At 41.5% G+C, this 15371-nt stretch overlaps 1 protein-coding gene across 3 annotated transcripts; it reads left to right on the plus strand.

Annotated features, from left to right (window-relative positions):
• Window positions 1-3674: 3674 nt before the first annotated feature.
• polr3gl (polymerase (RNA) III (DNA directed) polypeptide G like) lies at window positions 3675-13512 on the plus strand. 3 transcript variants are annotated; one of them, XM_014200931.2, is made up of 8 exons: window positions 3675-4177; window positions 9923-10084; window positions 10385-10514; window positions 10871-10939; window positions 11397-11453; window positions 12014-12111; window positions 12336-12452; window positions 12815-13509. In XM_014200931.2, exons 2-8 carry the CDS (start codon window positions 9959-9961, stop codon window positions 12899-12901), a joined length of 684 nt encoding a protein of 227 aa, XP_014056406.1. In that variant the 5' UTR covers window positions 3675-4177; window positions 9923-9958; the 3' UTR covers window positions 12902-13509.
• The last annotated feature ends 1859 nt before the right edge of the window (window positions 13513-15371 follow it).

Here is a 15371-nt window from a genome sequence, read left to right on the forward strand (position 1 = left end):
TTGTTTTCGTGGGTAGTTGCTTTCTGTTTAGTTTGTATAACCTGACGGAACTGTTGGCTGTCATTTTGTTTAGTGTTCGTTTTCATTAAAATAATAACGATGAGCACTCAACACGCTGCGCCTTGGTCTCCTCTATATGACGCCCGTTACAGAGATTGTAGTTGGCTTAGGGTGACTTGGCCAAAAGCTTATTTATCCTCCTTAAGTTGAGGATAGACGTTCCGCTAGCGGAACGCCTAGCCAACATCCAATGGAACAGCAGGGTGCGAAATACAAAACATCAAAAATCTAATAATTTCAATTTCTCAAACATACGACTATTTTACACCATTTTAAAGATACACTTCTCCTTAATGTAACCACATTGTCCAATTTCAAAAAGGCTTTACAGCGAAAGCAAAACATTAGATTATGTTAGGAGAGTACATAGACAAAAATAACCACACAGCCATTTTCCAAGCAAGGAGATATGTCACAAAAACCCAAAACACAGCTAAATGAAGCACTAACCTTTGACGATCTTCATCAGATGACACTTCTAGGACATCATGTTACACAATACATGTATGTTTTGTTCGATAAAGTTCATATTTATATCAAAAACAGCATTTTACATTGGCGCGTGATGTTCAGAAAATGTATTCCCACCAAAACTTCCCGTGAATGAGCACATCAATTTACAAAAATACTCATCATAAACGTTGACAAAATACATAACAATTATTTTAAGAATTATAGATACAGTACTCCTTTATGCAACCGCTGTGTCAGATTTTAAAATAGCTTTTCAGCGAAAGCACAATTTTCAATATTCTGAGTACATAGCTCGCCATCAAAGCAAACTATACAGACACCCGCCAAGTTCTGGGGTCACTTAAACTCAGAATTAGTATTATAAATATTCTCTTACCTTTGCTGATCTTCGTCAGAATGCACTCCCAGGACTGCTACTTCCATAAGAAATGTTGTTATTGTTCAAAATAATCCATATTTATGTCCAAATACCTCCGTTTTGTTCGTGCGTTCAGGTCACTATCCAAAGGCATAATGCGCGAGTGCAATTCAAGACACAAAAAGTCAAAATGTTCCCTTACCGTTCTTAGAAGCATGTCAAACGTTGTTTACGATCAAGCTTTATGGTATTTTTAATGTAAAAATGCGATAATATTCCAACCGGACAATAGCATATTCATTCAAGAAGAAAAAGAAGGAACAGCGGGATCGCGCATCATCAATCCCTTTGTCCCCAGGCAGTCCACTCATTGACTGAGCTCCTTTTCTCTGCCCGGTTAAAAGGAGACGGATGAAAAAACTTTCTGAAGGATTTTGACAGCCAATTGAAGCCTTAGGAAGTGCAACGTGACCCCACAGACACTGTAGTTTCGATAGGGATTAGAAAGAAGAACTACAATTCTCAGATCTCCCACTTCCTGGTTGAATTTTTCTCAGGTTTTTGCCTGCCATATGAGTTCTGTTATACTCACAGACACCATTCAGACACCAACAGTTTTAGAAACTTCAGAGTGTTTTCTATCCAAATCTACTAATAATATGCATATTCTAGTTTCTGGGCTAGAGTAGTAACCAGTTTAATTTGGGTACGTTTTTCATCCGGCCGTGAAAATACTGCCCCCTACACCTATACAGTTGAAGTTGGAAATTTACATACACTTAGGTTGGAGTCATTAAAACTCGTTTTTCAACCACTCCACAAATTTCTTGTTAACAAATTATAGTTTTTGCAAGTTGGTTAGGACATCTATTTTGTGCATGACACAAGTAATTTTTCAAACAATTGTTTCCAGACAGATTATTTCACTTATAATTCACTATATCACAATTCCAGTGGGTCAGAAGTTTACATACACTAAGTTGACTGTGCCTTTAAACAGCTCTGGAAAATTCCAGAAAATGATGTCATGGCTTTAGAGGTTTCTGATAGGCTAATTGACATCATTTGAGTCATTTGGAGGTGTACCTGTGGATATATTTCGAAGACCTACCTTCAAACTCAGTGCCTCTTTGCTTGACATCATGGGAAAATCTAAAGAAATCAGCCAAGACCTCAGAAAATAAATTGTAGACCTCCACAAGTCTGGTTCATCCTTGGGAGCAATTTCCAAACGCCTGAAGGTACCACGTTCATCTGTACAAACAATAGTACGCAAGTATAAACACCATGGGACCACGCAGCCGTCATACCGCTCAGGAAGGAGACGCATTCTGTCTCCTAGAGATGAACATACTTTGGTGCGAAAAGTTCAAATCAATCCCAGAACAACAGCAAAAGACCTTGTGAAGATGTTGGAAGAAACCGGTACAAAAGTATCTATATCCACAGTAAAAGGAGTCCTATATATCGACATAACCTGAAAGGCTGCTCAGCAAGGAAGAAGCCACTGCTCCAAAACAGCTATAAAAAAGCCAGACTATGGTATGCAACTGCACATGGGGACAAAGATTGTACTTTTTGGAGAAATGTCCTCTGGTCTGATGAAACAAAAATTGCCATAATGGCCATCAAGACCATCGTTATGTTTGGAGGAAAAAGGGGGAGGCTTGCAAGCTGAAAATCACCATCCCAACCGTGAAGCACGGGTGTGGCAGCATCATGTTGTGGGGGTGCTTTGCTGCAGGAGGGACTGGTGCACTTCACAAAATAGATGGCATCATGAGGGAGGAAAATGATGTGGATATATTGAAGCAACATCTCAAGACATCAGTCAGGAAGTTAAAGCTTGGTTGCAAATGGGTCTTCCAAATGGACAATGACCCCAAGCATTCCAAAGTTGTGGCAAAATGGCTTAAGGACAACATAGTCAAGGTATTTCAGTGGCCATCACAAAGCCCTGACCTCAATCCTATAGAAAATGTCTGGGCAGAACTGAAAAAGCGTGTGCGAGCAAGGAGGCCTACAAACCTGACTCAGTTACACCAGCTCTGTCAGGAGGAATGGTCCAAAATTCCCCCAAGTTATTGTGAGAAGCTTCTGGAAGGCTACCTAAAACGTTTGTCCCAACTTAAACAATTTAAAGGCAATACTACCAAATACTAATTGAGTGTATGTAAATTTCTGACACACTGGGAATGTGATGAAAGAAATAAAAGCTGAAATAAATCCTTCTCTCTACTATTATTCAGACATTTCACATTGATCCTAACTGACCTAAGACTGAGAATTTTTACTAGGATTAAACGTCAGGAATTGTGAAAAACTGAGTTTAAATGTATTTGGCTAAGGTGTATGTACACTTCTGACTTCAACTGTAGAAACAAGAACAGCGATTAATAATAAACATCACCAGGATGTGGTAATATCCAGACCAAGAGAAACCACCTTTACAATGTCAGCAAAATGAAGTATTTTTAGCTTATGCATGCCAACCCAGCTCACACACCAGGGAACAAATCTATCTACTTTATGTTGTATCACACTCACTCCCCTTGGAGGTTCCTACTTGCTGGCTCAAAACTTAATGCTCATTAGATAACATTTCAGCCATGACATTCAGCTAATCGAAATGAATGTATGGTATAGACATATTGATCTCTCAGATGGGAAAAAAAAGTATGTGACCATACTTTTTTGGGGAGATACTGCATCTCTTTTTCGAGGTTCTTGAATGTATTCAACTCCAATACAGCAGGGGGCAGTGTAGCGCAGGGTAGTCGACCCCAAGTCGCCAGAGTTCCGCTAAATGTAAACAACATAGTGTTTGGTAAACAATAACGTATCCCGCGGATTTGTAAACTAGCTAACGTTAACTTGATAATGTTTTAATATTTTTTATATTTGAAGATGAGTAGCTAGCTATGGCTCAGAAGGTGGGAGGTCGTGAATAAGTTGATATGGTTAGTTAGTAAGCACGTTGTCTTGGTGAACGATATTTTGTCGTGATAAATCTGACAGCACTAGCTAACGTCGTTATCTAGGTAGTAACGTTAGGCGCTAGTCGTTTTGCTACAGCTGTCATGTAGCTACTGTGCAACCAAGTTATCTGAGCAAGCAAGTTCATATCACTGAAATCACTAGAAGGTAAGATGGAACAAGTTAGCAAGCCGCACACAACTAGATATAGGTAGCTGTTACAGGGGCGATATGCGATTCAAGCAACAACAAAGCTTTGGGGTCCCTGATGATCTTCTTGGCCTTCCTGCAACACCTGGCGTTGATTTGGTACGCAGCTGGAGGATGGTAGTTTGGTTACCAGAGAGCCCTATTTCTGCCCAAAATCTGTCCACTTAAGCATATCCTTAATTATTAAGCAGGCGAGGAGTTTTTGAATTGGGGCGAAATTATAATGTTGAATTTAGTCAAGATAAATATGAATTGTTATTTTGATACGTGAGGCTTGTTTAATCTAATATACATTTTGTAATGTGTAGGTTGTTATGAGTGTACTGATAAAAGTGTGATACACTTCCCTGTTGAAATTCGACAAGGTCTATGCATATTTATGAAGCTAGCATAGCATCTCAAGCTCCATTGAATACTAGTGGTTGATGTCAACGCCCTTAATCGAATATATTTTTTAAAAATATTCAAATAACAAAATGTATCCACCAATCCAAAGAGTTGACAGCCCACCGTTCCACTCTGGACAACTAATCCTATTGTTAGGTGGAGACAAGCATCTCATTATATCCATATCTGGCGATATTCCACTCTTTTTACTCCGTGTCACATGCCAAAGAAAAGAAAGTGCTAGAGTTCCAGACTGGTACCCAGACCATCCATGAGACTAAAATTATAGTTTTAACCATGTTTTTTGTTTTAAGTCTATACAGTGTTTGTTTACTATTACATTGTTTACAAACAATGGAGTAAAAAAGCTTATAATTTGGATTGGATTGTGATGGGGTATGACAGTTGAATTTAGCTCAGGAGGCATTTATAAGTTACATTCTTCAAGAATCAATGGGTATATATGACTAATTTTACAGTCTGAAATGGATGTAGCAATCACAGATTGCCCCTTTAATGCTCCTCACGCCTCTCTGATTCAGAGGGGTTGTGTTAAATGTGGAAGACACATTTCAGTTGAATGCATTCAGTTGTGCAACTGACTAGGTGTCCCCTTTCCTCTTTCCCTAACACATTACCCATTGCTCCCCTTCACAACGTTTTTTTGTCCTTTTGTTGTGTTGTAGCTATACCTGTTCTTATTTAGCCCTGGCTATGTGACCTCTGTTATTCACTGTTCGTTAGCTAGAGCTAATAGTGTTAGGGTTATTGTCATATTACAGTGAACAGCAATCATAGGTGATCATACAGTGACTTGCGAAAGTATTCACTCCCCTTGGCATTTTTCCTATTTTGTTGCTTTACAACCTGGAATTAAAATAGATTTTTAGGGGATTTGTATCATTTGATTTACACAACATGTCTACCACTTTGAAGATGCAAAATATTTTTTATTGTGAACAAACAAGAAATAAGACAAAAAACAGAACTTGAGCATGCATAACTATTTACCCCCCAAAGTCAATACTTTGTTGAGTCACCTTGTGCAGCAATTACAGCTGCAAGTCTCTTGGGGTATGTCTCTATAAGCTTGGCACATCTAACCACTGGGATTTTTGCCCATTCTTCAAGGCAAAACTGCTCCAGCTCTTTCAAGTTGGATGGGTTCTGCTGTTGTACAGCAATCTTTAAGTTATGCCACAGATTCTCAATTGGATTGAGGTCTGGGCTTTGACTAGGTCATTCCAAGACATTTAATTGTTTCCCTTTAAACCACTCGAGTCTTGCTTTAGCAGTATGCTTAGGATCATTGTCCTGCTGGAAGGTGAACCTCTGTCCCAGTCTCAAATCTCTGGAAGACAAACAGGTTTCCCTCAAGAATTTCCTTGTATTTAGCGCCATCCATCTTTCCTTCAATTCTGACCAGTTTCCCAGTCCCTGCCGATGGAAAAACATCCCCACAGCATGATGCTGCCACCACCATGCTTCACTGTGGGGATGGTGGGCTCGGGGTGATAAGAGGAGTTGGGTTTGCGCCAGACATAGCGCTTTCCTTGATGGCCAAAAAGCTCAATTTTAGTCTCATCTGACCAGAGTACCTTCTTCCATATGTTTGGGGAGTCTCCCACATGCCTTTTTGCGAACACCAAACACGTTTGCAAATGTTTTTCTTTAAGCATTGGCTTTTTTCTGGCCACTCTTCCATAAAACCCAGCTCTGTGGAGTGTACGGCTTAAAGTGGTCCTATGGACAGATACTACAATCTCCGCTGTGGAGCTTTGCAGTTCCTTCAGGGTTATCTTTGGTATCTTTGTTGCCTCTCTGATTAACGCCCTCCTTGCCTGGTCTGTGAGTTTTGGTGGGCGGTCCTCTCTTGGCAGGTTTGTTGTTGTGCCATATTCTTTCCATTTTTAATAATGGATTTAATGGTGCTCTGTGGGATGTTCAAAGTTTCAGATATTTTTTTATAACCCAACCTTGATCTGTACTTCTCCACAACTTTGTCCCTGACCTGTTTGGAGAGCTCCTTCGTCTTCATAGTGCCGCTTGGTTGTGTCCCTTGCTTAGGGGTGTTGCAGACTCTGGGGCCTTTCAGAACAGGTGTATATTTTCTGAGATCATGTGACATTTAGATTGCACGCATGTGGGCTTTATTTAACTAATTATGTGACTTATGAAGATAATTGGTTGCACCAGATCTTATTTAGGGTGCTTCATAGCAAATGGGGTGAATACGTATGCACGCACCACTTTACTGTGTTTTTTTTTTTTTTTTTTTAAACAGTCATTATTTTCATTTCACTTCACCAACTTGGACTATTTTGTGTATGTCCATTACATGAAATCCAAATAAAAATCAATTTAAATTACAGGTTGTGATAAACTCAGCAAAAAATGAAACGCCCCTTTTTCAGGACCCTGTCTTTCAAAGATAATTCGTAAAAATCCAAATAACTTCACAGTTCTCCATTGTAAAGAGTTTAAACACTGTTTCTCATGCTTGTTCAATGAACCATAAACAATTCAGGAACATGCACCTTTGGAACGGTCGTTAAGACACTAACAGCTTGCAGAAGATAGGCAATTAAGGTCACAGTTATGAAAACTTAAGACACTAAAGAGGCCTTTCGACGGACTCTGAAAAACACCAAAAGAAAGATGCCCAGGGTCCCTGCTCGTCTGCGTGAACGTGCCTTAGGCATGCTGCAAGGAGGCATGAGGACTGCAGATGTGGCCGAGGCAATAAATTGCAATGTCTGTACTGTGAGACCCCTAAGACAGCGCTACAAGGAGACAGGACGGACAACTGATCGTCCAGACCACGTGTAACAACACCTGCACAGGATCGGTACATCCAAACATCACACCTGCGGGACAGGTACAGAATGGCAATAGCAACTTCCCGAGTTACACCAGGAATGCACAATCCCTCCATCAGTGCTCAGACTGTCCGCAACAGGCTGAGAGACGCTGGACTGAGGGCTTGTAGGCCTGTTGTAAGGCAGGTCCTCACCAGACATCGCTGGCAACAACGTCGCCTATGGGCACAAACCCACCGTCGCTGGACAAGACAGGACTTGCAAAAAGTGCTCTTCACTGATGAGTTGCGGTTTTGTCTCACCAGGGGTGATGGTCGGATTCGCGGTTATCGTCGAAGGAATGAGCGTTACACAGAGGCCTGTACTCTGGAGCGGGATCGATTTGGAGGTGGAGGGTCCGTCATGGTCTGGGGCGGTGTGTCACATCATCATCGGACTGAGCTTGTTGTCATTGCAGGCAATCTCAATGCAGTGCGTTACAGGGAAGACATCCCCCTCCCTCATGTGGTACCCTTCCTGCAGGCCCATCCTGACATGACCCTCCAGCATGACAATGTCACCAGCCATACTGCTCGTTCTGTGCGTGATTTCCTGCAAGACAGGAATGTCAGTGTTCTGCCATGGCCAGTGAAGAGCCCGGATCTCAATCCCATTGAGCACGGATGGGACCTATTGGATCGGAGGGTGTGGGCTAGGGCCATTCCCCCCAGAATAGTCCGGGAACTTGAAGGTGCCTTGGTGGTAGAGTGGGGTAACATCTCACAGCAAGAACTGGCAAATCTGGTGCAGTCCATTAGGAGGAGATGCACTGCCGTACTTAATGCAGCTGGTGGCCACACCAGATACTGACTGTTACTTTTGATTTTGACCCCCCCTTTGTTCAGGGACACATCATTCCATTTCTGTTAGTCACATGTCTGTGGAACTTGTTCAGTTTATGTCTCAGTTGTTGAATTTTATGTTCATACAAATATTTACATGTTAAGTTTGATGAAAATAAACGCAGATGACAGTGAGACGACGTTTCAACAGTTTACAACAAAATAGGAAAAATGCCAAGGAGGGTGAATACTTTTGCAAGGCACTGTATACTGGCCAGGATAAAAAATAAGCTTATATACAGTTGAAGTCGGAAGTTTACATACCCCTTAGCCAAATACATTTAAACTCAGTTTTTCACAATTCCTGACGTTTAATCCTAGTAAAACTTCCTTGTCTTAGGTCAGTTAGGATCACCACTTTATTTTAAGAATGTGAAATGTCAGAATAATAGTAGAGAGAATGATTTATTTCAGCTTTTATTTCTTTCACGTTCCCAGTGGGTCAGACGTTTACATACACTCAATTAGTATTTGGTAGTATTGCCTTTTAAATTGTTTAACTTGGGAAAAACATTTCGGATAGCCTTCCAGAAGCTTCCCACAATAAGTTGGGAGTCATTGGAGTCATTGTCCATTTGGAAGAAGCATTTGCGACCAAGCTTTAACTTCCTGACTGATGTCTTGAGATGTTGCTTCAATATATCCACAACATTTTCCTTCTTCATGATGCCATCTATTTGTGAAGTGCAACAGTCCCTCCTGCAGCAAAGCACCCCCCAAGATGATACTGCCACCCCCGTGCTTCACGGTTGGGATGGTGTTCTTTGGCTTGCAAGCCTCCCCTTTTTCCTCCAAACATAACGATGGTCATTATGGCCAAACAGTTCTATTTTTGTTTCATCAGACCAGAGGACCAAAAAGTACGATCTTTGTCCCCATGTGCAGTTGCAAACCGTAGTCTGGCTTTTTTATGGCTGTTTTGGAGCAGTGGCTTCTTCTTTGCTGAGCGGCCTTTCAGGTTATGTCGATATAGGACTCGTTTTACTGTGGATATAGATACTTTTGTACCGGTGTTCTCCAGCATCTTCACAAGGTCCTTTGCTGTTGTTCTGGGATTGATTTGCACCAAAGTACGTTAATCTCTAGGAGACAAAACGCCTCTCCTTCCTGAGCAGTACGACAGCTGCGTGGTCCCATGGTGTTTATGCTTGCGTACTATTGTTTGTACAGATGAAGGTGGTACCTTCAGGCGTTTGGAAATTGCTCCCAAGGAGGAACCAGACTTGTGGAGGTCTACAATTTCATCTTTCTGAGGTCTTGGCTGATTTCTTTTGATTTTCCCATAATGTCAAGCAAAGAGGCTCTGAGTTTGAAGGTAGGCCTTGAAATACATCCACAGGTACACCTCCTTATTGTCTCAAATGATGTCAATTAGCCTATCAGAAGCTTCTAAAGCCATGACATAATTTTCTGGAATTTTCCAAGCTGTTTAAAGGCACAGTCAACTTAGTGTATGTAATCTTCTGACCCACTGGAATTGTGATGCAGTGGATTAAAAGTGAAATAATCTGTCTGTAAACAATTGTTGGAAAAATGACTCGTGTCATGCACGAAGTAGATGTCCTAACCGACTTGCCAAAACTATAGTTTGTTAACAAGAAATTGTGGAGTGGTTGAAAACAAGTTTTAATGATTCCAACCTAAGTGTATGTAAACTTCCGACTTCAACTGTAGCTTTACACAGATAGTTTGGGAAAATAGAGGTGCTATTACTCAGTACTCTTTTAGTGCCCATTGCATTCTTCCTCCCTTGACAGATTTACATGTGAACCCCCCCGCGGTGTGCTCGCTCAATGGCTGGCCTGGGCCGCGGCAGAGGTCGCGGCAAGGGGTACATGAGCTTCAGTATCGAGGCAGTCGGGATTGGGAAAGGGGAGAACCTGCCCCCTTCAATTCTCCAGCCTACACCTCTGTTCCCTGTGAGTAAGGGGTGATGTGACTGACCCTGTAGCTGTCATTTTTCATTTTGGATGCACCTCATTGTTGTCAAATATTGGCTTTATTTAGAGGCTATTGTCAGTCTTTTCTCCTGATTTTTCTATTTGTCTAAGCAACATCCAGGGCTGACATAAAAAAAAAAAAAATGTATTGAGACCGTAAGATATGTGTTTGGTTGGGAGCAAATAAGAGCATGCTATTTTGGGAAAGCATGTATTGAGCCTTTTGTTGTTGTTTTAAGGACTAGCCTAATATGTGTTATGTTTTTTGTGCACATGTAGCCCATGGAACACAAGCCTGTCCCCTTGGTGATGGGAGAGGAAGCAGAGTACATGTTGGCACTGAAGCAGGAGTTCAGGGGAAACATGAAGACCCTACCATTTTATGTCCGCCCAGCCGTCTCCAAGAAAGGTACTTAAGCCTGGGAAGACACCATTTATGTGTGTTAGCGATGAAAAGAGTAATTACAGACATCCAAACGTAGCAGAAATTAGACAGTCAATGTCTTGCCACTGTCAGCAGCTCCCAATGGTGTTATTTTATTAAAATGATACAAGGTTTTAGGTGATACAAGGTTTGGCTGACATTACCTAAATCAGGGGTGGAAATATTTTTCAATTATTCAATCAAGCAATTATGCTTCGATAAGAACATTTGCGAGCAGCAAACGAGGTAGACATGATAATACACAGAGGCTTTCTTTTCAAAGACATGTTTGTTCTTGTACCATGTTTAAGAAATGAATGAGCTTCTTGTCTGACTTCCAGATGTGGAGCGGTATTCTGATAAATATCAGAACAGTGAGCCGTCAGACAACACCATTGAGTGGAATCCAGGTGAGTCAGCTGCATCATACCTCCAGTTCAAATAATGTTACTGAAAGGAGATAGAAACTACGGAACATGTATTAGAAGGAGCGCATTGTACGATCTGATTACCAGCATAACACTGTTAAACAGGGATTAATAGAATCAATGATCTAATCCTGAAGCAGTATGAAATCACTCGCTACGCAGCCCCAGAGATGTCAGCCACAATGGAGTGTGAACGGTCCTGATTGAAACTGTCAGGTGACCCAAAGCGTTTCAAATGGGAGAAATTGAGCTGTCGCTCACAATTAGGGTCTGCTGAATAGAGGCTGATTAGGAAAACAATTTGAGGTTTTAGTCCCTCAGCTTTACCAGATGTGAACCAACATTCCATAATTTTGACAAGGTCATTGCTGTGTAAAAACATTATTGTAGCACCTGTGTCTGCTGATTGATTTTGTTTGATTTTTGTTTTTAACGTCAGACTGGAAAAGGCTACCAAAAGAGCTTCGAATCCGTGTCAAGAAGCCCCTAAAAGAGAGTAAGTGGATGATACAGTGTTGTTTTATACCTCACATTTACTGACTGGACATTTTTGTGAGTGATACAGATTCACTATGAAAGCCCACCCACCATGTGATCACAGAAGGCTATTGTAATACAAAAATCCATTCATTTTGCAGTTCTGTTTAGTTTGCTTCCTGCAGGACTTGATGACATGTACGTTGCTGGCGAATGACCTGTCTCTTTCATAGCATATTGCGCCCACGTGATTTTTTTCCTTCCTATTTCCTGGGCGCAGTGCTGAAGAGAGAGGTGTCTTCAGAAGAACATTGTGTCTGACTGCTTATGTCTCCCTAGAGACATGAATGCATCAATTTGCCCTTCTGCTTTGAACAGAAGGATAAGACAAAGTCACTGCTGGTTACTGACAATGACAGTACTGCCTGACTTATACATAAATGATCTGCCATTTTCTATTATGGGATAAATATAGCTTTTGGTTGAATGGCCTTTTAAATGAAAGGAGAGGAGGGGGAATAGATAGAGGGAGTTGGTTTTCACTAATGATTGGCTTTTGTCCCTTTTCGTCTGTTACAGACACCTCTCTTAGTGTGGAGACACCAGTGGACCCCAAACCCAGCAAAAAGACCCGGGTGGATAAAGAGGAGATCATCCATAAACTAGAGGTGCGAATAGTAGGTACTCAGCCAGTACATCAGACATTAACTCCATAGTCTGCATTCTATTGACCTCTTTATCACATCTATAGGCATGTAACACAACTCAATCTCAGCACACTAGATGAGGGAAATGTTTCTTGCTGTTAAACCTCAAACTTAATGTAAGCCTGGTGTATTATTTTACTATCAATGTTCTTTTTCTTTTAGTTTCTTTTGTATTCATTTGTGTCATATTTCAGACATTGGAGAAAAAAGAGGAGGAAGTGACTTCAGATGAAGAGGAAGGGGAGAAGAAGAAGCAGGAGGAAGAGCAGCAAGATGGGGAGGAGCAGTATGATGAAGAAGAGTTTGAAGAGGTAAGCAACGGTAGCCAATGTTAAATGGCTAGCTAGTAAGCGGTGTGCGCTAGTAGCGTTCAATCGGTGACGTCACCCACTCTGAGACCTGAAGTAGTTGTTTCCATTGCTCCGCAGTGACAGGTAACGATGCTTCCTGGGTGACAGTTGTCGTTTCATTCAGATGGTCCCAGGTTAGGGCAAGGAGAGGGACGGATGCAAAACTGTTACACATCCAAGCTCTTTCTTACTTTTTTCCCCCATACATTTTCCATTGACACCAATGCATGATTTAACAGAAAGTGAGCATTGCAAACACAGTTCACAAGGTCGGAATGAGCTCATATGTAGCATTTTTTCCCACTCTGATTGTGTTCCAACAGGAGACAGACTATATCATGTCGTACTTTGACAACGGAGAGGAGTTCGGAGGGGACAGTGATGACAACATGGATGAGGCCATTTACTGATACTTTGAAAAAGAACAACAACAGAGCATTGAGCATGCCTAGGACCCAAGAGTCCTGGGAAAATATATGTGACACTCCAGAACTAAGAGAGACTCCAAAGCTGAAAGAATGTGCTGTTGTTCTTTTGTCCATCTTGTATACATGGCCTGAAATGACCTTAACTCGACACATGAATCTTCAAAATAACCCAGGATTCAGTCAGTTCCTGACTTAAAAAAGAATCTCAAATTGAGAAGCAGGTTGCACAGTTCAAACCTGCAATAGTTTTAAAAGGCTCTTAAGTGTGGTGGTGTTATGGAGAGAGAAGTATGTCATTCTTAGGCCGACATCTTTTCTCCTAACACCAATTATAGTATCATTTCTTAGAGGGTTTTTATCCCATTTTAGAAATGTTAAAGAACTTTGAAAATATAAAATGAAGGTGTTTAATACACCAATTTTAATGTTATGCTGTTGTTTTATGTAGTTTATATGTAGTTCTAAAAAGTTATGTTTTGTAAAACTTTTATATCCATGTAATATCCCAATGTTCTCTGTTAAGTTTGTTATGAAAGAGGATTTTACTTAACTTGAAATTCTGAAAGAATAAATGGCAGCTAATTTGTAAACCAGGTAGTTTTATTTTCTATGCTACACAAACCGTTTTCCTACTAGAAGCTGTACTAGTTCACCAGATGTCGCATGATAATACTTATTTCACACCAATAGGTGGCGTAGTGCTGAAAGTTGAAGCAGCACACACAAAGTTATCAGCAATACACCATGCTTGGTCAATACACATATTTACATAACTGATATTTTCTGACCTTCATTTTCTATTTTCTGACCGATATTTGCTGACCTGTAATCAAAGCTTGTATATTGTACATTCTACATTTTAGTACATCATCTTGCACAGTGATATATGAAAATGTGTCTGAACCAATCAGATTAGCAAGGTGCTCTCTTGCTGCAGACACTGCTACATTCATTTGACTGTTTCCAAGCCTGCTGACATGAAATCCAAAGCTTTCTCATACCATAACAATCTATCACATGCATCTGTCTCTGGCCATCTGCCATTCCTGAATAAAAGAACACTGCATATTTATTGGAACACCAGGCTGGGGGAATGTACTGTATATATTTTGTGTACTAAGTATATATACACTGCTCAAAAAAATAAAGGGAACACTTAAACAACACATCCTAGATCTGAATGAAAGAAATAATCTTATTAAATACTTTTTTCTTTACATAGTTGAATGTGCTGACAACAAAATCACACAAAAATAATCAATGGAAATCCAATTTATCAACCCATGGAGGTCTGGATTTGGAGTCACACTCAAAATTAAAGTGGAAAACCACGCTACAGGCGGATCCAACTTTGATGTAATGTCCTTAAAACAAGTCAAAATGAGGCTCAGTAGTGTGTGTGGCCTCCACGTGCCTGTATGACCTCCCTACAACGCCTGGGCATGCTCCTGATGAGGTGACGGATAGTCTCCTGAGGGATCTCCTCCCAGACCTGGACTAAAGCATCCGCCAACTGGCCTGTCTCCTGGTAGCGCCTCCATGCTCTGGACACTACGCTGACAGACACAGCAAACCTTCTTGCCACAGCTCGCATTGATGTGCCATCCTGGATGAGCCACTTGTGTGGGTTGTAGACTCCGTCTCATGCTACCACTAGAGTGAAAGCACCGCCAGCATTCAAAAGTGACCAAAACATCAGCCAGGAAGCATAGGAACTGAGAAGTGGTCTGTGGTCTCCACCTGCAGAACCACTCCTTTATTGGGGGGTGTCTTGCTTATTGCCTTTAATTTCCACCTGTTGTCTATTCCATTTGCACAACAGCATGTGAAATTTATTGTCAATCAGTGTTGCTTCCTAAGTGGACAGTTTGATTTCACAGAAGTGTGATTGACTTGGAGTTACATTGTGTTGTTTAAGTGTTCCCTTTATTTTTTTGAGCAGGATATATATATACTTCTCAGTTCCGATGCTTCCTGGCTGATGTTTTGGTCACTTTTGAATGCTGGCGGTGCTTTCACTCTAGTGGTAGCATGAGACGGAGTCTACAACCCATACAGGTGGCTCAGGTAGTGCAGCTCATCCAGGATGGCACATCAATGCGAGCTGTGGCAAGAAGATTTGCTGTGTCTGTCAGCGTAGTGTCCAGAGCATGGAGGCGCTACCAGGAGACAGGCCAGTACATCAGGAGACGTGGAGGAAGCCATAGGAGGGCAACAACCCAGCAGCAGGACCGCTACCTCCGCCTTTGTGCAAGGAGGAGCAGAAGGAGCACTCCCAGAGCCCTGCAAAATGACCTTCAGCAGGCCACAAATGTGCATGTGTCTGCTCAAACAGTCAGAAACAGACTCCATGAGGGTGGTATGAGGGCCCGACGTCCACAGGTGGGGGTTGTGCTTACAGCCCAACACCGTGCAGGACGTTTGGCATTTGCCAAAGAACACCAAGATTGGC

The sequence above is a fragment of the Salmo salar genome, chromosome ssa05 (genome assembly GCF_905237065.1).
Source record: "Salmo salar chromosome ssa05, Ssal_v3.1, whole genome shotgun sequence".
Lineage (NCBI taxonomy): Eukaryota > Metazoa > Chordata > Actinopteri > Salmoniformes > Salmonidae > Salmo > Salmo salar.

Coding starts and splice junctions, on each gene's coding strand:
- polr3gl (XM_014200931.2), top strand. CDS start 9,959: ATGGCTGGCCTGGGCCGCGGCAGAGGTCGCGGCAAGGGGTACATGAGC. Junction 10,085..10,384: donor AGCCTACACCTCTGTTCCCT/GTGAGTAAGGGG, acceptor GTGCACATGTAG/CCCATGGAACACAAGCCTGT. Junction 10,940..11,396: donor CACCATTGAGTGGAATCCAG/GTGAGTCAGCTG, acceptor TTTTAACGTCAG/ACTGGAAAAGGCTACCAAAA.